The sequence below is a fragment of the Thamnophis elegans genome, chromosome 13 (assembly GCF_009769535.1).
Source record: "Thamnophis elegans isolate rThaEle1 chromosome 13, rThaEle1.pri, whole genome shotgun sequence".
Taxonomy (NCBI): Eukaryota; Metazoa; Chordata; class Lepidosauria; order Squamata; family Colubridae; genus Thamnophis; species Thamnophis elegans.
The window spans coordinates 47364510-47390077 of NC_045553.1; the positions used below are offsets into that span (position 1 = coordinate 47364510).

General features: G+C 44.8%; 1 protein-coding gene across 1 annotated transcript in view; it reads right to left on the minus strand.

Moving 5' to 3' along the window:
* The window catches only part of CBL (Cbl proto-oncogene), a 48360-nt gene extending 24606 nt beyond the window's left edge, over positions 1-23754 (minus strand). Inside the window, exons 1-3 of the mRNA XM_032229191.1 lie at positions 23404-23754; positions 16243-16490; positions 900-1046 (exon numbers count right to left, since the gene is read on the minus strand). Coding sequence (XP_032085082.1) covers positions 900-1046; positions 16243-16490; positions 23404-23550 — 542 coding nt within the window. The 5' untranslated portion in view covers positions 23551-23754. The remainder of the gene's footprint in view (positions 1-899; positions 1047-16242; positions 16491-23403) is intronic.
* Positions 23755-25568: the final 1814 nt, after the last annotated feature.

Consider the following 25568-nt stretch of genomic DNA (forward strand, 5'->3'; position numbering starts at 1 on the left):
ATGTACAATGACTGAAAGCTATAATCCTTAATTTGTCCAATAACTGGTTAAAGCAGCTACCGACGTTAACAGCAGTATAAAAGGAATGTCACATAACTGCATCTCAATAAGATCTCTGACATTTAAGTAACTGTTCTGAGATACTAAAGGAAGGAAGCAACGAAGGAGGACCAACTGCTTGCAGGCAAGGTTATGAAGTGCACATATTTCATGAGTCTTAATTTGCAGATACGCCGCCCATATTTCATGTGGGAAAAACTTGAATCTGGAATGCAATCAAAATTAATCTCCAAAGATAAACATCTCAAGTTATGGCAGTCTAGCCTGTTGAAGCCAAGTGAAACATCAATTCCTCAACAAATCAACCATGAGCACATTTTCTCCCCCGTGTCAACCCTTCTATATCAAGGAAAAGGGCAAAGCTGAAGATTGTCATATGTGTGTGTGTGTATTTTAACCCTATAAGGGTGGGGGCTACGGTCAGATAAATTCAAAGAAATACTTGAATGGCTTCACCCAGCCTTTACAGTCCAATAGTTTTGGCGTTCCATCCAGTGGTGGCATTCAAAATTTTTTACTACCAGTCCTATGAGTGTGGCTTGATGGGCGTGGCAGGGGAAGGATACTGCAAAATCCCCATTTCCTCCCAATCAGCTGGGATTCGGGAGGCAGAGAATAGATGAGGCCGGGGCCAGAGGTGGCATTTGCCGGTTCTTCGAACTACTCAAAACCTCCGTTACCGGTTCTCCAGAACTGGTCAGAACCTGCTGAATACCTATCTGTGGTTCCATCTCACATATGTTGGATGTGGCAAAACCACAAGAGACGAACCCCTCCAGTTATGTGTTGCCTGAAGAATTGCCAGAAGTCTAGCAGCTTATTCTGGAAATTGTACTTACTTCTCCTCGAAGGCTCTTCTCCAAAACTCGGCTGCATCGGCCTTCGTGATTCGGAAAGTGTCTCCTTGGAAGAGTCCATTTGGGAAGATGCCTTTCAGTTCTGCCAGCATGTGGCTGAAGATCAGGGACAATTTGGTCAGGTTGCGCCTGCGAGGACAGAAAAGCACATCTTTGTAACTCTAAGGCCAACCCCACAGAGTCATTCTGGATAGTGAGTTGAGTGGCATATTAATCAAGCAAATAAATAGAATACTTCATTGTCATTGTACGTATATACACAGTATACCCATACAACGAAATTCACATAACCCACCCAGAGTCCAGGCCCAACACTCGACAGCCCCAAACACCCACCCTCCAAAAATTCCCCACACCTAAACCACCCAAGCATCCACGCAACAGACCAAGTAACGCTGTCCAACAGCTGACTGATGGTGACCCTTTAGTTCATCGTTGAGTGCAATTATAGCTCTGGGATAAAAATTATTCAGAAGGCGTGTGGTCTGAGTTTTAATTCTTCTGTATCTTCTGCCACGTGCCATGAAAGCAGCAAGCAGAAAATGAAAGAAGAAACGGGAACGTTGATTTTTCGCTTCACATTCTGAATTGGGTTTTTCTAACCATGCATTCAAATTCACAGCAGATTGGAAATTTAGCCTTACAGAACTTTTCAAGCCCTCTTTATCTCTGCGTTTTTTATTTGCCTACCCAGGGAGGTGCAACAGAAAGATGGCTAAAATGCTTTTGAAGTAAGGCAGAAAAACGATGACCCAGCTAGGAGTTACAAGCCCTTCAATCAGTGCTATATAATGACCATCCGTCCAGACAACATTTCATTCAGAAGAATTCCAATCATAATTTAAGTGTACCTTATTAAGCAAATTAAGGTTTGGATAACTGAGTGCGCAAGCTACCTATTCTCAGGTTACTCAGGTTTCAGGTTTCGTTTTATGTATATGCCGCCCTATTCCCAGCGGGACTCAGGGCGGCTCACAAACCCAAGAGGGGAAGGGAAACACAAGAATTACAAATACAAGCATTTAAAATAACCAAGAGACACACAATCGAGAGGGGAAGGGGAACTCATCAACCCCAGGCCTGCCGACACAGCCAGGTTTTAACGGCTTTTCGGAAGGCCTGGAGAGAGGTGAGGGTCCGAATCTCTGCGGGGAGTTCGTTCCAACTCAACACGAGTTTACAAGAAAGGGTACATTTAGGGTGCAGAAGGGACTGCATTTCTTGTTAGAAAATTATCAGCCCCATAGTCAGCAAGAGGGAGGCTCCTCTTGAATAGGCTTGTCTAATCAACAGTGCCAGATGACAACCAAATTCAAAGGATAAGCTTCTTCCTTCACTATTACTGCCCTTCGGTTTTAAGAAGTGAGAACATCTACATGGGGTGCTTCTAATCAACGAGGACTACACGAGAAGTTAACACCATGCGCAACTTACTTTACTCACACACATGGAAAGTCGGGGTATGGACCGTAAAACGTACAGATTGCTAAATCTCCTCCCCACACACACTTTTCATTGCCCAAGGGTGATCTCTTCTGCTAGCGTCCTCACAGTATTTGATCGCCTTAAAGCAATGTTACCTCTGGACAAAATTGATGAGAATCTGACTGATGATGGCTTCTTTTGTTCCAGGAAAAAAAGGAAGGAACAAGCACCAATTATGTTTGGAACTTCATGACTGGGCTTAAAACACAATTTTTGCATAAATAATAAAATGTTCAAGTGTCAAATAGAAAAGGATGTTCTGACCTAGGCTTCCTGAGACAGTAAAAAGCACACGCTTAGTCCCCAAAACCCTCTTTTTATTTCAACGGCTGTTAATCATGTTCCTTCACAGCCCATAATGAGTCACAAAACAGTTTGTGAAGAGTCCTACAGTAGTCTGCCAAAGTCCTTCGGGATAAGGCAGATAAGCACCCACCTTTATCTCCCTTGAAACGCTGCCAAAGACCTAATTGGCAATTAGCTTTGCAAGGCTACACGGAGCACAGAGTCAAAACGGAGTTTCAGAGTTTAAACCGACCAGAACGAACCAAGTTGCTTCCTGCAAAGGCTCCCGTGCCTTTGCTCCTCCTTTATGTCCTATGGGAGGGGCCAATCACCTCCAAGCCTTACTCCTGAGTCGCCCCTTTTGTCTTAACTGCTCGCCTTCTGGCAGCTCAGCGCATGCGCGCACTGGGAGGAGGCTCACACTGTTCTTCTGCCTCGCTGATGTCCAACTCTGGAGGCTCTGAAGGCAGCGCATAACTCCCAGACGGCCCTGGCACCCTCTCTGCCTCCGACGCAGAGCCCTCATCCGAGCCTTCCCCAAACTCGAGGTCTGGCCCATGTTCCTCCCTAACCAACAAAGGTCTCTGGAAGTCAGCATACATTAAACAGGATGTGCGCTTTACTTACAGAACTTACATAGAGCACCAAAGATATGTGAGGCACTTTCTAGACCTTAAACCCAGAAGGAGCAGACATCTCCTTCTAGCAGCAAAAGAGAGCATTTTTATCTGTTGAGTAGTGACATACCAAAAGGAGACAAGGGGGAAGTGGCCCCCCAAAAGGGAAAATTAAACAGCAAAGGTGGGAATAATGGGAAAAGATAGGGGGGGAAAAACTGGGGGAAGTTACCAAAACAATAGAATTAAAAGGGAGAAAAAAGATTGGGAACAAAAAATATAGAAATTATAAAAACAAGAAAAAGAGAAAGCTAGGCGAATGGGTGGAGAGAAGAGAATATAATATAGTATACTCTCTCGGCCTTCCGAAAGGCTACTAAAACCTGGCTATTCTGGCAGGCCTGGGGGCTGTTGACCTCATGAATGAGATTGAGTGCATGATGTGTTTCTTTTTAATCTGTTTTCCCTTCCCTATTTTTAATTTTTATCTTTTTAGAGTTGTATTCTGTAAGCCGCCCGGAGTCCTTCGGGATTGGGAGGCATACAAATTCATTAAATTTGAATTTGAAGTAAGAGAAGTGGAAGTTCCTGAGAAAAAATGGTTGAAAGGAGGAAAGGAAAGGGATTTACTAGTAGAATAGATTGAAATATGGTAAATATTGCCAATGGTATATAGTTAATATGATGTGAGGGAAATAGACCGACACTATTAATTATGGATAATTAATTGAAATGTTTACTATACAAAATTAAATTTGAAGATATATGTTATCGATAGCAAAATAGAATAATAGATGGAAATGGAATGTTAAATTGGATTTAAGGGGCAAATAATAATATTTATTTTATATATTAAGAAGAAATTAAAGTTAAGCTGGAAAATATGGAAAGAAAATAAGATGACCGAAATGTGAATATGATGTAAAATGAACTATGCATAAGAAAAAATGTAAAGGAGGCGGGGGGGAGAGAGAGACCTGGACAACACTTTTATAAACACTTTGTTTATAAAAGAAGTTAAAATATGTAACAAAAAAATTAAAAAAGAACTTTGTTTTAAAAAAAATAAAAATACAAAGCGGGAAAGGCGGGTGGTGAGATAAGAGTCTTGGCTCTGGGCCAGAGTGGTGAGCCTCCCATCCAAGGAGCCTCCCATCCAAGGATGCACCGTCGTTCAGACGACGGTGCATCGACGGCTGAAGACAACGTAGCTTCACCAGACGCCAGGATGAAAAATTAACACCCTATTAAATGTGCCACATCAAAGCAAGGGATGCTCTGCTTTTTTCACTGCCCTCCACTTGGCTTCCAGTTCTTCATTACTTTCTGGCTCCTGACATCCTGCAGAAAAACAGCAAAAGCTCTCAGCCCCACTGCAGCCTTTAGCGGGGCCTCATTTCCCCGAGTTCAGTTTTCTGCTGCTTCTGCCTCTGACCTGTTCTTTTCCGGCTTCCTGTTTGAAAAACATTCTGCCGTGATAACGGCTCTCTCGCCTTGCAGAAGTCCCTGGGATGTCAACCCGTTCCGTCCTTCTTCGCGCCCGTAAATCTTTTAAAACCATCCTTTTGCGCATCCCGCTAGCTCCTCCAGAACTTCCCGGGAGTTCTTCTGAAGGACAAGAGGTTTTCAAATAAACTAAATCTTAATCTTAAACTTAATCTTAATCTTCAGTTCATTTAACGGGGCTTATTGCATTCAGCAGAAGGGGGGAAAAAACTGCCCTGCAGACTCTGCAGAGAAAACATGTCTGCCTCGCATCCTTTTTCCTGAAATTATGCATCAGGACAACCATCACGAATCCAACTTAAGCAACATTCTCAGATTATTTGGGGGAGGGAGGGAGGAGCCAGATATCCTACTAACTCTCTGGAATACAAGGCAGATTCAAGTAGAAAAGCCTTAGGAAATCTCTCAGCGATTACTACCATTTACTGCTAATTCCTCTCGTACGACAAGCGGAAGATAAATTAAGGAAGGGAAAACACACATGATAATCTGCAGTGATGCAGTCTTGAAACACTTCACAGAATTTCTCTCTTCTGGGTATAAAAATATACCCGTATTTTTTTTAAAAAAATGTAGCGGCTACAGTGCATTGCAGGCTCAAGGTAGATGGCACATGCCGCTTATATTTTAGGGCACCAAGTAAGGTCCGTGATCTTCTAGAATATTCCAAAGGAGAGGCTAAGGCAGTGATGGATAACCTTTTCTGGACCGAGTGGCCGAAGCGTGTGTCAATGCACATGCACAAACCCCCAAATGCAATGTGTGCGCCCCCGTGCATGCACCCTCCACATGCATGTGCCCCCCCATACGTCCCACCCCATGCATGTGTGCGCGGGGCCCTCGCACTCCCCTCATGCATGCACGGCAGAGACCCGAAGACCAGCTGGCTGGTGGGCGGCACATGCGCCTGCGCAGCAGAGCTGAACCGGGGCAACGGCTCGCACACCCACATAGGTTTGCCATCATGTTATCATATACTGGTGGTCCTTGACTTACAACACTTCTTTTAGTGCCCATTCAAAGATACAGCAGCAGTTTTAAAAAGTGACTTATGACAGTTTCCCACACTTATGACCATTGGAGCATCCCCACGATCACATGATCAAAATTCAGATGCTTCGCACCGGGTTCATATTTATGACGATTGCGGTGTCCCCAGGGTCATGTGATCACCTTTTGTGACCTTCTCATTCACTGAGCGACCATGTTACTAACTTAAGCAATGCAATGATTCACTTAACAACTGTGGCAAGAAGAATAGGGCAAAGTCACCGAACAAATGTTTCACTCAGCAACGTAAATTTTGCACCCAATTGCAGTCGCAGCTCCAGGACTTCCCTAAGAGAAGAGCGAATATACTTGGCAAATTTAAACGCAGCTCTAGCAAAACACGAGCAATTCAAATGAAACGCACCGTTACTTTTTCAACCTTAGCCCTAAAAAAATCTACCTACTCGTACTGTCTTACGATTAATATAAAACTCCTTGCAGAATCAAACTAAGTAAACAGGTGGTGCTTTGACAAAATGATTGCATGTTTCAAAAGACAGGTTACAAATTGGAAGACTGCAGATTGGGTAAACAAAACAAAACAACAGGCGGGTTTTTGAGGTATTAATAAATACTAATGTTATGAATGGGCTTTAAACCATGAGACAGACAGACAGACAGAGAGAGAGAGAGCTCAGAAAAAATGTAAATATCCTGTCTAAAAATAACAACGGTGCTTCCTTGTTTACGTTTGGTGAGGAAGACTGAAGACGTACCTGGGGACAGTTTGTGTAAGCAGATCTGGTCCCTCAATCGCTGTTTATTCAAAATGTCCAAACTCAAAGACGGATGAAAGGAAACAAGTCTGCCGCCCCCCCAAAGAAGGACAATAATGCATGTCGTTTCTCCTGATCTGCACTATTAGCTTTAAGCAGGCACCAACCTTTTTCAGGGAAGCCAGATGTGCTGGCTCAGATGTGCGGAAGGGTTCAATTCACAGACTGATAAAGATGCAAGATGTTTAGAAGGGGAAGCCAAGTTTCTACAATCGGGGGGGGGGGGGGCGCAGGCAGGCTACAGGTTTGAGCTCAGACAGAGAAAACGAGGGGCCTGAAAGATCAGAGCAAAGGGGGGGGGGGTAATAGGACCTTTCTTCCTGACGAATTGGGGTTGAGAATGTAACAGGGGGGGATAAAAATTGATTTTTTAAATGTTTTTAAAAGCCATTTTTTAAAATTTAAATCAGATTTGTTTTGTATTCAAATCAGTTTTTTATATCTAAATCGGATTTTTTTGTATTTAAATCAGATTATTTTTGTATTTAAATCGAATTTTTTAGATTTTTGTGAAACTCTATCTGAAGATAGCTTTCCATTTAAGATGCATTCATAATTTAGTTTATTTAGCATGAAATGGAGCTTAGTTATGTAGCAGGAGGCTGTACGTTCTCCAATATTGGGGCTGTCGATGAGTCAACAGCGGGTCACAGGAGGAGGAGCTGCTATGGGACAGGTGATAGTTGCTCTTTTTTAAAATTTAAATCACTAGGAAAAAAGGCTCGATTTAAATCAATTTAAATCATAATTTTTATGATGATTTAAATGGGACTTGATTTAAATCAAATCCACCCTGGAATGTAATTTTGCAGACTGAGGGAGGACGACTAAAAAATCTGCACAAGTGTACGGGTAAAACTCAACTTACAACAATTCATTTAGTAGCCATTCAAAGTTACAATGACATTGAAAAAATGGGACTTGGGACAGTTTTTCGGCCTTACGACCGTCGTACTGTTTCCAAGGTCACGTGATCAAAATTCGGACACTTGGACGTGCAGTGAAGCAAACAAATATTGGAAAATGATTCAATCATGGTTAGAACAAATGGTGGGAGACCAAATCTTGTTTAAACCGGAGATTTTTCTCCTAGGTATAATACCGGAGGGGGTATAAGAAAGATACACTTTATTTAATTATTCATGTACTAACTGCGGCGCGCATAACTTTTGCACAGTATTGGGAAAAAGAAAATGCACCATCAGAGCTAGATATAATCAGAAAAGTGTTGGCCTGTGCTGAAGAGCAGATAGGATCACTCTTGAACTTAAAAATAAAGGGGGAATCAGAATATTTTGAAGTCTGGAATATATATTTATGACTGGTATAAGACAACGTGACAAGACTGGAACAAACTGTATAGACCAGTGATGGGCAACCTTTTTGGCGTGGTGTGTCAAAAATCGGCAAAAAATCGAGCATAACTCGCATGTGTGTCACTTCGACAAAAACATAATTTTGCGCAATTTATAGTTGCTGCTAATGGTGCTCACAGTTCCCATTGGCACTCCGCTGTTCCCTGCTGTGGTGCGGTCGTAACCGACAGTCCCAGGAGTAGACTCTCTGTGCCGGCCTGACTGGAGAGAGGCGCGCACTGTTCCCGCGCTCCTCTCTGCGGGTCCTCCCTCGCCGCGCTGATGATGTGTGTGCGCACGGCACGCACGCCTTACCAGCAGCCCCTGCGCTCAGAAAGGGGCGGCGGCGATACAGTAAGTGAGTGTGGGCGGGGGAGATCACACGTCCCGCCCCCCCGTTCCTCCAGCACAGATTCTTTCATCTTCGGCGGCTGTGCAGGAGCCGAGGATGAATCGCATGAAATCCTGTGCGTGTCACCCCAAATGGCTACGCGTGTCAGCACTGACACGCGTGTCATAGGTTCGCCATCACTGGTATAGACTGTGATTGGACAGAAGGAATGATAATGTATTTAGTGGGCTAATTGTTAATAGTTGTGACTAGCTGTATATAATGTGAACGTATAGTCACTCCGACTTCGGGGTACTGCATTGTTTTAAATGTAAAAATAATAAAAATATATTGAAAGAAAAAAATTCGGACACTTGGCAACCGACTCAGATTTATGACTTAATCCCCTTTTGCGACATTCTGACAAGCTACGTCAATGGGGAAACCAGGTTCACTTAGCAACAGCGATGATTCGCTTAAGAACCGTGGCCAGAAAGGTTGTCGAATGGAGCAAAACTCACTGAACCAGTGCCTCGCTTAGCAACACAAATTTTGGGCTCAACTCTGGTCGTAAGCCGAGAACTACCTGCATAGCAGAATATCAGGATCGCTGGGGTGGCAAATTGCGTTGTGACTTTTAGACCATAACCTTAGGAAGAGTTTCTTTCTGAAAAGTGGGAGGTCTCCCAAAAGCCCAAATCCAAATCCTTTTAGGATCTCAATACAATTTGGCAGAGAAGGAGTAGTGATATTGCTAAAGACGTAGGCTAAAGCCATTAATATTCAGAGTCTCCCCCCCCTCCTCGTCCTGTAGCCCCGTCTTCCTCTCAATGCCGAAATTTGACTTGAGCCTAACCAAATGGAAACATTTAATGACAGCCTTTTCAAATAGTTTTAGAAGCTTGTGAAGAAAAGCAGCATGCGCCTCTCTGGGTCAGGGGGGCCAGGCAAACATCCTAGCTTTACTTCCTCCTTTCCTTCCTACCGCTGTAGATTCGGGCAGTGAGAAGGTTGGGAGGAAGATGGGCCAGTCCTGGAGTCTGGGGAAGGCTCGGACGAGGGCTCTGTGTCGGAGGCAGAGAGGGGACCAGGGACGTATGCTAGTAATCAGTTGCCTTCAGAATCAGACATCAGTGAGGTAGAGGAACAGCTGGAGCCTGTTCCCAGGGTGCGCATGCGCAGAGTTGCCAGACAAAAAGAAGAGGGGTCAACTTGGGAGTGAGGCCACAGGTGGACAATGAATGGCCCCTCCCAGAGGAAATGAAAGAGGAGCAAAAGGAGAGTGGAGTTTGCAGGAGACCATTAGTTCGCTTAATGGGTTCGTGACTCTCCGAGACTCCTTGCCAACTTCTGCAGATATCGACCTGGCAGCTCTCCAAGCCAGAGAAGGTCTGTGACTGTAAATCCTCCCTTGAAAAGTCTTTTCTGGATGTGAATGAGTAGAATTCACAGTCAATTCGTAAAAGGGACAAGGAGTTTGCTTCCTGCTCTTGGGAAGCCTAGAAAAGGAGAACAGAACAGGAAGGGAGACAGATAGCAAAGTCATGAGCCTCTCAGGGAGGTTTCTTATTCAGCCTGCGGTTATCCTGCAAAGCTGAAGGATTCGAACCGCCAAAGTGCCGACCTTTCTGATCGTGTCCCAAATTAGAAGGTTGTTTAATTCAGAGGTCCCCAAACCCTGACCCGTGGATCGGTTTGAGAAGTGGAATGAAGTAGCCATAAATATGATGAGTGGGTGGAAAGTAACTAGTTGGAGCTTGTAATTTTACCGTAAACATTTACTGAAGCTTTAACTCTGGAACTTTGCCCCACCTTAAGTCCTTCGGCTTTGCTTTCACAATGAAAGATCAAATATATAGACAGTGCATTTCTTAAAAACTCAGGCCTGGCCAGAAGGATGCCACCTGTGAGCCATGTGCTTTTCATCTCTGATCCAACTAACAGATTCCACCAAGGTGGTTAAATTGGTGCCTGGCCTCCCAGTAAGAGCCTATTGCACGGAAGCTACAGCTATTGTGAATTCACCACTCAGGAATGCTGAGTAGTCCTATTTAAGAACCATATGTTGACATGCATACTTCCTGCAGCTTCAGAGTCTGCTTCCCATAGCAATCAATTTTGTAAAAAAAATAAAATAAAGGGACAACTATACTCTCAAATCAGCTTTACAACACACAATTTGAACTTCTACTTTGCTCCAATCAGCAGCATAGAATATGTTACTTTCTAGAGAAGTACAGAAAACTAAACAGAGTATACATTTCATACAGATATAAGTAACTATTATTCTTATAATATATAATAACAGAGTTGGAAGGGACCTTGGAGGTCCTCTAGTCCAACCCCCTGCTTAGGCAGGAAACCCTACACCACTTCAGGCAAATGGTTATCCAACATCTTAAATCTTCCAGTGTTGGAGCATCCTATGTCACCATCAAGTGCCTATATAAAGAACTATCCAGCATTAGTCTTGATTTCGTAAATTAATTTCCCCAATGCACTGGCATAAAATTCAGAGCAGGTACATGAAGCAGCGTAAAAATAAACGCTTAACCATGGAACGTTCCTTAACATTAAAAAAAACAAACCCAACCCAACAATATATTTGTTTCTAATCCCCCCATTCCACCTTGGTACCTAACACGGCTATATCCTGACCTCCAAATTTTATGTTCTCCAGACCGGGGGTCTCCAACCTTGCCCACTTTAAGACTTGTGGATTTCGACTCCCAGAATTCCTTATATATTTGTCACCACACTTTGATAAAGAGACTGGACTGCCATTTGTCAGGAATGGTGTAGGGACTCCTGCTTGGGCTGGGGGTTGGATTAGATGACCTCCAAAGTCCCTTCCAACTCCGTTATTCTATTTCGGACAAGTGGCTGTCCAATCTCTTCTTAAAATCCTCCAGGGATGGAGCACCCGTAACTTCTGAAGCCTGGTGGGACCAACAGCATCCAAGGCTGTAGAAAGCAGATATATCGTTTCCAATGTTATTCAGTAAAGTCATAAAATAAAAATCCTAGGGATCAAAACTAAGTCCAAAGATCGAGAACTCCTCCTCAAGATCATCCCATTGCCATTATTCCTGAGTTTCAGACAACAACAACAACAACAGACCCAACTGATCCTAAAGCAGGGGTTTCCAACCTTGGCCTCTTTTAAGATTTGTGGACTTCAACTCCCAGAGTTCCCCAGCCAGTAACTTTGGCCGCTTTAAGACTTGTGGACTTCAACTCCCAGAGTTCCTCAGCCAGCTTTCTGGGAGTTGAAGTCCACAAGTCTTAAAGTGGCCAAGGTTGGAGATCGCTGCTCCTGACATACCACCAGTCGCCATGGGTAGCTTGAACTCATGGCCACTGAAGTTCCTTTCATCGGGAAGTTTGGGGGAAGGCGGATAAATCGTCAGCAAAGGCTCGCGCATCTTTTCCTTGGTAACCGTGTTTATAGACCAGTTCCAAGCCACTTTAAAATGGGCAACGGGAGGTGTTTTGCCCATTTCTCGCCAGAGTACCACAGACCCTTGCACTGGCGTAACATTTTCTTAGACAGCAAACAGTTCACGTTGCTTTCTGGCAATTTTGGAAGCAAAACGGCATCCTTTTTCCTCTCCCCTTTTGTACTTTCCCTAAGAAGCGCTAATTGAAATGCAGGAGGAGGGTGTACCAGTTGGATACGCTCTGGAGGGCATGGCTCACGCGAAGGAAGGGGCAGGGCGATGGTTTAACCGCAGACGCGGATAGGCTGCCTCAACAATGCCTTGTTGTGTTTTCCTGGTCCGGCGCCCGCACATTAAACAGCAAAATGACTAGTAGCGGACTTCCTTCTGAATGGGAAGGGGGAAAATGTCTAATGCTTCGAGTACATTAAACACGAGAGCTGTGCATATTTTAAAACTGCTTTTTTGAAAAAAAAAAAAGAAAAAAAAAGACTGAATAAGATCAGCTTCCTTCCTACAGGGAGCTGCACGTATTTACACATAGAAACACACTGGGTGTATCTGCAGCTTTTTTCCTGTATGGATTTCTCCCTCTAGGCCTGTGAGCCTATGGCAGCGCCGGAAAATGGCCTGAAAATAGCCCCCCAAATAAGCCGTTGGGGGTCATTTTCAGGTTGTTTTTCAGCCACTCTCAGGCCAAAAACAATCTGATAAAAGACCTGAAAAACAGCCCTGAAAACAGGCATACGTGCATCAGCCAGATTTCTGGTGCTCCAGCAGATGCGAAGACCAGCTGGCCGGTGCACATGCGCTTGCTGGAAAGCCGAAGATCAGCTGACTGGCGTGCACGCATGTTCCGCTTTCAAAAAGGCTCGCCATGGCTGCCCTAGGCCGTACAACTGAAGACAAGCATGAAACCTTGCAGAGACAGCCAAGCCCCTCCGGTGTCCCCACAGGACGAGACAAGGAGCTCAATACATTGGCTACTCTTGGCTTTAAATGCTCACCACCTCCTCCTCTGCCAAGTTATGTTTTCATTTTAAAACGAAGGATAATTTACACATCCCGGGAAGCCATTTCTTTAGAGTTGAACATTCCTATCACGTACCGTCCTCCATGTTACAGTCAAATCATACCACCAACAGCTGAAACTTGGACCTCTGAGCAATGACTGAGGCATTAATTTTTACCACCCATGTTCAAAATCAAGCAGTTCCCTTTAGGGGCGTGATGGCGAACCTATGGCACGCAGAGCCCTCTCCGTGGGCACATGCGCCATCGCCAGCTGTTCTTCTGGTTGCTCATTTGGTCTTCGCAGGTGCCAGAAAACAGCCAAAAAACGACCCCAAAATGGTCAAAAAACCAGACCATTTTCCAGGCCAAAAACAGCCTGGAAAAACGGATGAAAAACAGCCAAGAAACTGCCCCAAAAACAGAATGCTGGCTGGGGAATTCTGGGAGTTGAAGTCCGGACATCTTCAAGTTGCCAAGGTTGAGAAACACTGAGCTAGCTGATGCGCACATGCATGCATGTTCCGGTTTGGGCACTTGGTGCCAAAAGGTTTTGCCATCTCTGCTCCAGGGGATTAGGATTCCGGCAAATCCCTTGCAGAACTCTCTTGAAGATATGGCTGGCTGTTAAAAATAAAGCCTGATCTAGGTTTACCATTTGCAATGTACCAACAAGATATTTTTTCCAGTCTCTTGCGCCTCACCCTTGGTTCAAGGAAGCAATGGGGAAGGCTGGAGGTCTTAGGAACAAAAACATACACTATCAATGACTCGTAGTAATGACCAAAGGGCCTCCTCTCCCTTAACCAAAACTACTTAATATAGCAATAGCAGTTAGACTTATATACCGCTTCATAAGGCTTTCAGCCCTCTCTAAGCGGTTTACAGAGTCAGCATATCGCCCCCACAGTCTGGGTCCTCATTTCACCCACTTCGGAAGGATGGAAGGCTGAGTCAACCTTGAGCCGGTGAGATTTGAACAGCCGAACTGCAGATAGCAGTCAGCTGAAGTGGCCTGCAGTACTGCACCCTAACCACTGCGCCACCTTGGCTCGTACTTACTCCGTGTACTGTTCACTGATGCCCTTTAAGGCTTTGTTGAATTCCTGGCATCCTAGCCAGAGGTAGCGATCGACTTACATACCACAAAAAAGACTTAACTATAGCTTTAAAATGATTAAAATAATAATAATAAATACATGAAAATGGCTTTTGGCAGCTCCCAAGGCCTTGAAGACACCACGTTCTCAGCATAAACTACCCCACCTTCTTCCCAGCAATTTCCTGACATGTGCTTTTGCACAGCAAGTAGCAGAAAGTGCTTCTGTCCTAAAGTGAAACGAAGCTCAAAGAACAGTGGAGAGAAACCAGCTCTATTTATGGCTCTAACCACAAGGCTCAGATGCTTTCTTAACTCTAAAGGTAGGCCGCCTAGAAGTGGAAAATATTGCTTGCGCTGTGGTAACAATGAAGCTCCAGGGTTGTTTATTTAGAGCAGTGCCCCAAACGGCATTTCAAAGATGCTCGGTTTATACAGTATTATTTGACATTATCTCAGAGCTCTGTTGGTTACTAGGGGGAGGGGGAAGGGGGGGGGGCAGCTGGGATGCTACATCCACATTAAGAGATGTTTTTTTTTACGGACGCAGAATGGCCTGCCACCTTTTCCCATGTGTCTTCCGGCATCCATCCACACTTAATCCATCTGAAAAGTCCTAATCCCTAATTTGAAAATGTTATCACCACAGGATGAAAACAGCCACCTGCCAACTCTTCAAAGCAGGCTGGAAATTGCCTGTTCCCCTTGCAAAGTAAAAAAAACAACCCCCCCCCCCCAAAAAAACCCTGCATTTCTTTAGCAGGGATCTCCCTGGGGAGCCTACAGAGAAAAGTGGCCAATAAAAGAATAAGAATAAATAGATGGGAAGCTTCTGGATATTCAATGCATCTCCAAGTTACCTAGAGAAGATAATAAGGCAAGTTTTAGCCTCGGGTTAAAATATACATTCTCTTCTGGCCTCACTTCAGTGCCTGCACCCAAAGGTGCTTTTTCGAAAGGCAACTGGAATTCCTTTGTTCTGCCTGAAGACGTTTCGCTTCTGGTCCAAGCAGCTTCTTCAGTTCTGACTGAATGATGGGAGCTGAACGGAACTGAAGGATCTACTTGGATGAGAAGTGCCCTACATGGAGCTGCCCCTGAAAAGTGTTCGGAGACTACAATTACTCCAGAACGCAGCTGTGCGAGCGATATCGGGTGTACCTAGATACACCCATGTTACACCTATCCTCCGCGAGCTGCACTGGCTTCCGATCGGTCTCCGAACGCACTTCAAGGTGTTGGTCATCACCTTTAAAGCTCTACATGGCCTAGGACCTGGCTACCTGAGAGACCGCCTCCTGCCACATACCTCCCAATGGCCAATAAGATCTCACAGGCTAGGCCTTCTCCGGGTGTCGTTGACCGGGCAATGCCGGCTGGCGGCCCCTCGGGGGAGGGCCTTCTCTGTAGCTGCTCCAACCCTGTGGAACAAGCTACCCATAGAGATCCGGACCCTTCCCACTCTCTCGGCCTTCCGAAAAGCCACTAAAACCTGGCTATTCCGGCAGGCCTGGGGATGTTGATTTCATGAATGAAGTCCAGCCCCACCCAGATTGAGTGTATGGTGTGTTGTTTTTAAATTGTTTCTCTTTTTCTATTTTTAACTCTTTATCTTAATTTTGTTTCTGTAAGCCGCCCGGAGTCCTACGGGATTGGGCGGCATATAAATTTATTAAAAGTTAAAGTTAAGAAATGCCTTCAAGCAAAACAAAGGAATTCCACTTCCCGTTTGAAAAAGCACCTTCGGGACCACCATGATGACCAAGAATCTGCAGAGACATTTGTTGTCTGTACTTGCTTAACGTGAGTCAATTGCATTGGTGGATACTTCATTTGGATAGTCCTATTTTCACTAGCACTTCATGGGCACGTCAGCATTTCGATAAAGGAGAATATTTGTAGCTCAGGGTTGAAGTGAGGTGGTTTTCTTGCAGACGTTACTCAAACATCATTGGCCCTGATGATGTTACCTAGTTTGGGTAATGATACGTCTGCAAGAAAACAGCCAAGCTCAGAGAGACCCCCATATCAGCATTTCTTTACTCATTTTGCCAAGCATTAGCTGGTTTATCAACCAAACTCATTTCTGTGCATAAACTATCGTGCAAATCCCAGCATCTTCAAGATGCGAGTGGCTTTAAACTAAAGCAGGGACATGGAGATTTCAGTGAAAACGAACGAAGCAGAGCAGCACCTCCAACTCAAACTGCTGAGTTGCCAGAGAAACATAAAACTTAGGGGAAAACCAAAAGTTTGCATCAAACAAAAGCATACCGAGACAAGGAATTTGGAAAGAAGCACGGGGACTTCCCCGGATCCAGGCGCGCTCTAGAATGCTACGGATAAGTTCCGGCACAAGCCAGCATTTACCTAGGCTGGGAATTCTCTTCATACATTCTTTCTTTTCCTTCCTTAAAGAGGCTGATGGTTTGTTTTGTCTTCTTCATCAAGTTTTCCATGAACACCCGGAAGTATTCGTTCTCCCCCAGAGTCTCCATCTTTCCCTCGTAGCAGGACAGGATGGTTCGCAGGTGCTGGTAGGTATCGGGTAGGAGGTCTAGAATGTAGGGAGGGCTGTTCTTTAGGGCCAACTTGGGGTTCTGACATAAACGCACAACCTAAGAAGTGTAAAGAGCAAACACAATCAAATGTAAAAATGCCTTCCGTAGGGTCAGCGCTCTTTTGAAATTTAAGAATGCATTCTCACAATAGCAGCATGCTTTAATGTATCCTCAAAAACGTGACGAGCGAGAGGTTGAACCTACAAGCTACGAACTCTTGATTCGCAAAATTTAAACCTACAAAAAGTTCAGTTCAGGCCACACCGCATACTAATCTCAAGACTCAAGGCGAGAGAGGTGTGTGGCGCAGCCTACCTTCTGCCCCAGGAACTTCTCCCAGAAAGACATTCATTAAGAGGCCATTTAGAAGTTGACGAAGTTATTCCTATTCCATCATCCGCTTTTTCGGGACAGTGCGCACAAAATAGCAATAGCAATAGCAGTTAGACTTATATACCGCTTCATAGGGCTTTCAGCCCTCTCTAAGCGGTTTACAGAGTCAACATATCGCCCCCCCACAGTCTGGGTCCTCATTTCACCCACCTCGGAAGGATGGAAGGCTGAGTCAACCTTGAGCCGGTGAGATTTGAACTGCTGAACTGCAGATAGCAGTTCAGCTGAAGTGGCCTGCAGTACTGCACTCTAACCACTGAACCACCTCGGTGTAGTACCAAAATAGTGACGCAGGAAAAAGGTTTCACTTACGGGAGAAATGTACTAGCTTCTTGACTTTGTGTGTCCACTCAAGAGTGGGGTCTTAGCAAATAGTAATAGCAATAGCAGTTAGATTTATATACCGCTTCATAGGGCTTTCAGCCCTCTCTAAGCGGTTTACAGAGTCAGCATATTGCCCCCAACAACAATCCGGGTCCTCATTTCACCCACCTCGGAAGGATGGATGGCTGAGTCAACCCTGAGCCGGTGAGATTTGAACAGCCGAACTGAAGAACTGCAGTCAGCTGAAGTAGCCTGCAGTGCTGCATTTAACCACCGCACCACCTCGGCTCTTATTATCAGTGGAGCACCTTGGTAGATGACAATCGCCATCGATTTACTCAGCTCTCTGTAAGGATTCATGACCCATAATCGTTGGAAAAGGAAGAATGGGTTACTGGTACATTTTTCCAAGGATCTGCTAGCCTACACTTGGCATTATTGTAATTCTACGCTCGGAACAGGAGAGGAAGACAGACCAAGGAACTGGTCGTAGAAGGGTGTGTAATCACTGGAATATTTTGCAAAGCTCCTCTTAGAGTGAACGGCTCTTCGATATGTAACACTGAAACTTTTCAATGCTTGGTAAGTTTAAAAAAAAAAGACCTGAAGAAACAACACCCTTTAATTTTACTGCAAGAGACCATTTTTTGCTATTGGACGCAATGTACTAAATCTGGGATAGTGGGAGAAGGGGCTACTGTATGTAGACACTGCTAAATTGCAAATATCAGAAGGCTAATGAGAATAATCTTAAAGTGCAGATAGGACTTGGCACCTAAACTATCAAAAAAGGAAATGGGCTATGGAAACAGCTAATCGGTTATTGTTATCAGCTGTAGCTTTTGCTGACCAGTCAGCTCACTGTGTTGTTTAATACAAGCAAGGATATTGTACATCCAAAATATCACATTATTGTGTTCTAATTCTACAAATCCTTCCTTGGGAACTAGGTAGAGCAGTGTTTCTCAACCTTGATAGGTTTTAGATGTGTAGACTTCAACTCCCAGAATTCCCCAGCCTCCATCCCTAACTAAAAGAATAATTCTGCCTGCAAGATTCTCAAATAATAAATCAACATTCAAGAAAAGTGAATTCTCTTGGGACTGCTACATTGTGAGAAACCATCAATTATGACATTAATGGATTTTAACAAGATTCCAAGCTATGGACTTGGCCAGCTTTTGTAAAGGCCAGTTCTCTAGCTATTATTTCTCAATATGATTTATCATTCACCTCCTTCCTCAGGTGTGAGTTTTTCTTTTAAAAACATGCACGTTTGACTAAATAGTAACTCTAAGCTACTGCACAACTCCATGCAATCCAATGTGACTCTGGATTTGTTAAAGATTCCAGAATAACAACTTGTTATTCTGGTTTAAAGATCTAGAGTTCAAAATGTAAAGGACAAAATGCTCCAAGGGGTATACATTATATAAATTTCTTAAACAGGCTAACAAAGGGCACAATGCAATTAAAACAACTGTGGATTATACTTCAGCTCGAGTTTGTTCATGCTTTCATTAAAAAGCCTTTAAAACCATGAAAACATGTGCTAAAGTATAGAACAAAAATGCATTTTATTTTTGTAAAACCATTTTGTATTCTGAATAGCTTGAAGTGGAGATGATTCACTGACAACAGCATTATCCAGGAAATCAAAAGCACCGAAAAATCATGTTCCTGTGTCAGAAATAATGGGAAATGGAAAATTGCATAGACACCATAAATCTAATTATTATATACATTATACATGAATTCTCATGACTTCTAGGAAACCAACCCATCTCCTGTGAAAAGTTAACAAGTCAGAAAATTAAGGGCACATTAGCTTTCATTACCATTACCCGTAGTTATCATTTAGTTCAAGTACCTTCAAAGGGTAGAACATAAAATCCATTTTTCTCTTAAAGAAATTTAAGAACAGCTATTCAGTATCAGTAGTTATAACTTTAAGTTATATTAAAGTTCATTTTTGTCACAGAACCTTAGCAATCCTAAACTCATGATTTCTTGCCCAAAAACTGTATAATTAAATGGAAGCAGAATATAAATATTGTGTAGATAGAGATGCAGCAGTAAGATTTTAAAGAATAACAAATTTATTTCAGATATCAGAATAGCTGTATAGTAAGATGTTTTCTTGTTGATATATCACTCCAGTCTTGATTGCTAAAGTAAATAATTCATTTCCCAAATTTAATTTCAATTGAAAACCGTTACTGAACAACATTCATATATGGAGTTGTGCCACATTCAAAATTTGGGTATTAGAATTTATATTCTAACTCTATGAATTATTTATAACGCTGTACTGATTTAATGCATTATTCACTACGCATATTTTCTCTTAATTATTTGCACTATGTTAACTAGCATCTTTAGTTTAAGATTTAATACAGATGTTTGAATTTTGATTAGAAAATGGATATTAAATATTTTATTTATAAATCATATTTATATGGCCACCCATTGCCGAAGAAGTGACTTTAGGTGGCTAAATCATTAGTAAATACCAGCATTTCTCGACCATGGCAACTTTAAGATCTGTGGACTTCAACTCCCAGAGCTGTCCTGGCTGGGGAATTCTGGGAGTTGAAGTCCACAGATCTTAAAGTCGCCAAGGTCGAGAAACTCTGGCACATACTATATTTATTCTCCTTCCTTGGCTTTAACAGACAGCGCCTAAGAACAAGTAACTTCAACAACAAGAGGCTCTTCTCCAAGTGTTAACGTCATAGCAATAATTATAGTCAAGTGTTATCTGATCACATCAAGGTTTCTATCACGATCTTTGGGATAAAATTAAAAGAGAGTCTTATGTCAATCAAAACAAAGCTAGAGGGAGTGAAGATGATGGTTTAGTTGAGCTGTATTCACAGTGTAGGGACTTAATATGGGCATGATAATATCATTATATGAATTACAAGTTTATTAATGACATTATGGCACCCAGGACATCATTTCACTCGTGGCTGCCCAAGAAGATGCCCAAGAAGATGCTGGCAGCCTTACATTTTAAAATGGAAATATTTGGCACTGACAATTGTGTGATTCGGTAAAAAGTGTGCCTTCTCAAACACTTTCCCAGTTTGAAAACAGATTACTATCTTGTCTTCAGGGAGGCAAGGAGTAAAGCATAAACATTTTAAGTTGTTGCTCAATATTTTAAAGAAAGGAAAAAGAGGAAACAGCAAAAACATTTCAAATCACATGAACTGGTGAGCTCCCTTCAACAGATTGACCTACCCTGCTTCACCTCTCTGCCGCATTCTTGCTTCAGTTCATGCATATGAAATAGGTTATTAGCTACTGTACTAGCTAATTATTTGCTAATTAGGTCCCCAATTGTTTTATTTTTTCAATGCACTCCATGGGATTCAAAAAAGCGCATTTTAACTGGCATGCCATTTTGCTATTGGCCCCTCAACTTCCACTCATTTGTTAGCAACCAAACTATCCAGCATAATGTTGTAAAGATACTTAAAAACATTGGTCTAAAAGCTTGCCAAAATTCAGAAATCATTCTTTAGCTTATAATGTGATGGTCACGTTGTCTATCCTTGGAAAACTTTCTAATTTTGCTAGACCCAATTCCTCAAATACAGTATTTAGGTGGCTTGTTCTTATTTTTAACATGCTCATTTCAACTGTTACACATCAGCTATATTAGTATATCGCCTACACAGCTTTTAATACCGAAACAACATATTAGGTTTATGAACGAACCAAAAATCTATTACAGTCCAAGACCTGATGATACATCAGACTATTATAAGCCTAATAGCTGCACATATCAGGACCAAACAATTAACATAAAATAGGGGGGGGAAAGTTCCATCCATGTTATCTGGCTAAAATATCTAGGGCAGCTGGCTATAGGCAGATTTCTCCTCCCATGCCAATCAGCAAGTGAGTAAGCCAAGTGTAGCAATGTGTGTTAAAACAGAATTTCAGGGCCATGGCAGAATCTCTATCCAGGAGCAGCTTGATTCACAAGCAAGACCAACAGGATATCTCAGCTCAAATGTTTAAAACGTATGTAATATAAAGAAACACCATATCCACAAACATTGAAGCATTTTTCCTCAACAGTATGTGCTACCCTAAGAAAGTCTCTGCCTTCTAAAACCCGCAGTTGAAACATTCATCCCAATAATTTACAATTTCAATACTTGGCATCAAATCAGCTTATTTGTAAAACTGAGAAAGAAATTAATTTCCAGGCCACATCATTGGTCCAAGCCCTTTCATGCAGATTCTTATCAAACCTTTCGTGGCATCTAAAGTTTGACCTGAAGCCAAATTTCCAGTTCCCCAATATCCCAATTTCCCAGAAGCCGACCTACAACTATTTCCTTCTTTCCAGATAAGCCAGCCTTCTCCTCGGGATATTCACATTCAGTCAAAGAATAAAGCAGAATGTAACTGCTTTTTTTGCCTGCATTGATTTCATGTTCCTTTTGCTCTTCCTCACTTCCTTCCCTCGCCTTCTAAATTAAGATCAGCTCCTCGGGACAGGAACTTGTTTGCGATAGGCAGCAGTTGCAAAATAACCAATCCAGGACTGACAGTCTTGTATCATTCTCACTCCCCAGGAAGACTTGAGCTAAGGTTCACACTGAAACACTATGACATCCCAGCCAGCCAGCAATCCTATCTTGCTTTTTTTCCTATGCTATATTTTCTCCTGGAAAATATTGATAGCTCAGGAATCTTGGGGTCTCAAGAGAGCCTCTCACAACTCCATTTCTGACCAGCCCAGTCTGCAGACCTGACCCTTGCATGCACAGATGGAACCTCTTTTCCCTTCCAATAAGTATGTTATTACGATGATGCTAGGTCGCAGTGTCAGCCAGATGTTTAGACTGGATTTGGAATTTTGGACTACTTATCGAGTCTCTCCCAAGGACCTGAGACAGGTAGATGCTGTTGCTTGATGGCATTAAGAAGTACAGGACGTTGTCAACTGTTCCAAGTCAATCTGCCTTCTGCAATTGACCGATGGGGACTGTGTCAATGCCAATGGTGTTCCAATGGCGCTCCAGATGTTTGGGGGGGTATCACCTAAGGCACCTATTGCTATTGGTAATACATTTCCTTTCTTTTGCTAATTAGGACAGTCAGCCAGATGTTCAGACTGGATTTGGCCCTTTCTAGTCACCTACAGGTCCTTCCCAGTCACAGGTGGATGTTTTACAGTGCCAAAAGGTACCATTGCATGATGGAAGCAGTTCCCAGTCAAGCTGCCTTTTGCAGCTGACCGACAGGGATAGGCAGGCGCACAGTCAGCCAGATGTTCAGGCTGGATTTGGCCTTTATTATCCACCTTCAAGTACTTCCCAAGTACCCAGCATAGGTAAGATATTGATGGTCTTAAAGGTATGGTGGCAGGTTGTAAGCTGCTCCAAGCAAAGCTGCCTTTTGCAATTGATTGCTAGATTATTTGGCAATGTGTGTCGCAGATATATGTATGTACATACCATAGGTACATGTGTGTTATGTACGTGCTTGGGTAGATATATTGCAGATGTATATGAGAGCAGGTAGCAGAATTTCATTTCTAGTGTGGGCAGGTGTGCTCGCAGTACATAAAAAAAATGACAATAAAAGTTATCTATCTTATCTAACTTACAGGGGTCTCCCAAAACCCACCCATGCTCAGGGCTGCACCCAGACACCCCCCCCGCCCGCCCCGCCCGTGGCTTCCCTTGCAAGAATTTCCCCATGGCACCCCTTGGGTGGGTGGGGGTTGAGAAGGGGGCAATGAAGGGCAATCCTTCAGGTGCATGCCCCCCTCCTTCCCCCCTCAGAAGACCCCCACCCAGACACTGCCCTCGCCCCCTTGGGCCACGCCTGGTGGGAGGAAGGGGGGGTCGGAAGGGGGGAGCCCGTCCCCTTCCTCCTCCCCTCTTTCCCCCTCCCCTCCTCCCCTCTTTCCCCCTCCCCACCTCCCCTCTTTCCCCCTCCCCACCTCCCCTCTTTCCCCCTCCCCACCTCCCCTCTTTCCCCCTCCCCTCCTCCCCCTCCCCTCCTCCCCTCTTTCCCCCTCCCCACCTCCCCTCTTTCCCCCTCCCCTCCTCCCCTCTTTCCCCCTCCCCTCCTCCCCTCTTTCCCCCTCCCCTCCTCCCCTCTTTCCCCCTCCCCACCTCCCCTCTTTCCCCCTCCCCTCCTCCCCTCTTTCCCCCTCCCCTCCTCCCCTCTTTCCCCCTCCCCTTCTCCCCCCTCCCTTCTCCCCTCCTTCCCCCTCCCTCACCTTGTCCATCAGCTTCCAGCACTTCTCAACCATCTTCTTGTCCACGGTGCAGGGCTGATGGGGGCCGAGGTGGTGGTGGTGGGGCTGGAAGGCGTCCTTCATGAGGCCGATGAGGCCCCCGGGGCCCTTCTTCAGAGGGGCCGCCATGAGAGGGGGGGTGGCGCAGCGACACCCCCCGCCGGGCCCCTTGAGGAGGCCGAGGGATTCGGGCGGCTTAAGGCGGGTCCTCCTTTTCCCCGTCCCGAGGGCCGCGGAGAGCCCCGGCTCGGGCAGCGTCGGGCAGGGCTTGAGGGAAGCGGCTCCACGAGCGCCGGGGACGCGCCCGACTGACGAAGAAAAGGGAAGCGGGGAGGGAGGGAGGGCAGGAAGGGCTGCGGCGCATGCGCGCCGGCGCGAGCCTCTCCGGGCGGAGCCTCCTGATTGGCTGGCCGGACGGAGAGGAGGAGGGGAGGGCGATGGCTGGGAAGGAGAGGAAGGGAAGCGGGCGCTGGGCGAGCCTCCTCGAGGGGCGGCGTGCTGCCATTGGCCGCCCAGAACGCCGCCCCACCTCCTCCAGCGGGAAAACCTGCTCCGATTGGTCCAAGGTTTCGAGAACGCCTTCCCCCCCCCCTTAGAAAAGCCGTTTACTGATTGGTCCGTGCAAAGGAAGAGGGCTGGGCGCCCCACCTTCCTCTTTCTCTTCACCGGAGATCGGCTCTGGCTCGCAAGCGGGAAGAAGCCGGGTTTTTAAATGACCTCAGTCCGATTATGCCGGCCATTTATTTCCTTTGCGAAGGACACCCGAGAAGCCGGCACTCCCATTCCAGGCAGGACAAGAGGCATCAATTGCTCGCTCTGTTCACGCCCACCCGGCGTCGGATTAGCATAGCCCCGCCCCGCCGTGTGTCTTTAAATGTCTTTGGTGCGCCACAGAGCCGCGCGCGCATGCGCGGAGGCATGCGCAGTACTGGGGGGAGAGGCTCGCGATGCCATGATGGGATGGGGCAGCCAGGCGTCTATAATAGAGACTGCAGGATTGAGCAACCAGAATAGAAAAGTACAGTTATGCAATTGTGCTGGCCTAATGCAGACCTCCTTCCCTGCCAGTCTATAAAACAATTATAGTGGCAGAAATCAAATTCCTTCTTGGGCTTTAATTCTGAACCAGCCAGGTGGTAACTGGAAGGCACAGCCAAGGAGAGAACCGATTCAGGGTGACTTGGTTTTCCTTTCTAAAATCAGATTAACAGAAGGGAGCTTGCAGGTCATCTAGTCCAACCCCCTGGGGCCCAAGCAGGAGACCCTAGACCATTTCTGACAGATGGCAGTCCAGTCTCTTCTTGAAAGCCTCCAGTGATGAAGCTCCCACAACTTCCCAAGGCAACTTGATTGATTGTTCCAACTGTCAGAAAATTCTTCCTTATTTCCAGGTTGAATCTCTCCTGGGTCGGTTTCCATCCATTCTTCCTTGTCTGGCCTTCAGATGCTTTGGAAAATAGCTTGACACCCCCCCCCTCCTCTCTGTGGCAGCCCCTCAAATATTGGAAGGCTGCTGTCATGTCTGCCCTGGTCCTCCTCTTCACTAGACTAGCCATGCCCAGTTTCTGCAACCGTTCGTTGAATATTTTAGCCTCCAGCCCCCTAAAATCATCCTGGTTGCTCTTCTCTGCACTCTTTCTAGAGTCTCAACATTTTTTTTTTATAGTGTGGTGACCAAAACTGGATGCAATACTCCAAGCGTGGCCTTAGTAAGGCTTTATAGAGTGGTATTAGCATGACCCGTCAAAACCGCGCTCGACTAAACCGTGCCCAATTAAACCGCGTCGCTGATGTCATCAACAGGGCGACAACAGCCAGCGCGGAGAAAGAAGGGCGCTTTAAATAGCGCTTTGAAAGCAAGCCGATTCAACTTAAGGTAAGGGTTAGCTTTAGGGTTAGGGTTAGGGTTAGGTTTAGGGTTAGGTTAAGGGTTAGGGTTAGGTTAAGGGTTAGGGTTAGATTTAGGGTTAGGTTAAGGGTTAGGTTTATGATTAGGTTTAGGGGGGTTAGGTTTAGGGGTTAATTTTAGGTTTAGGGTTTACAGCGTGCTTCTGTCTCGGTGCTGTTGTCGCCCTGTTGATGACATCAGCGACGCGGTTTAGTTGGCCGCGGTTTAGTCGAGCGCGGTTTTGTGGTGGAACCGGTAT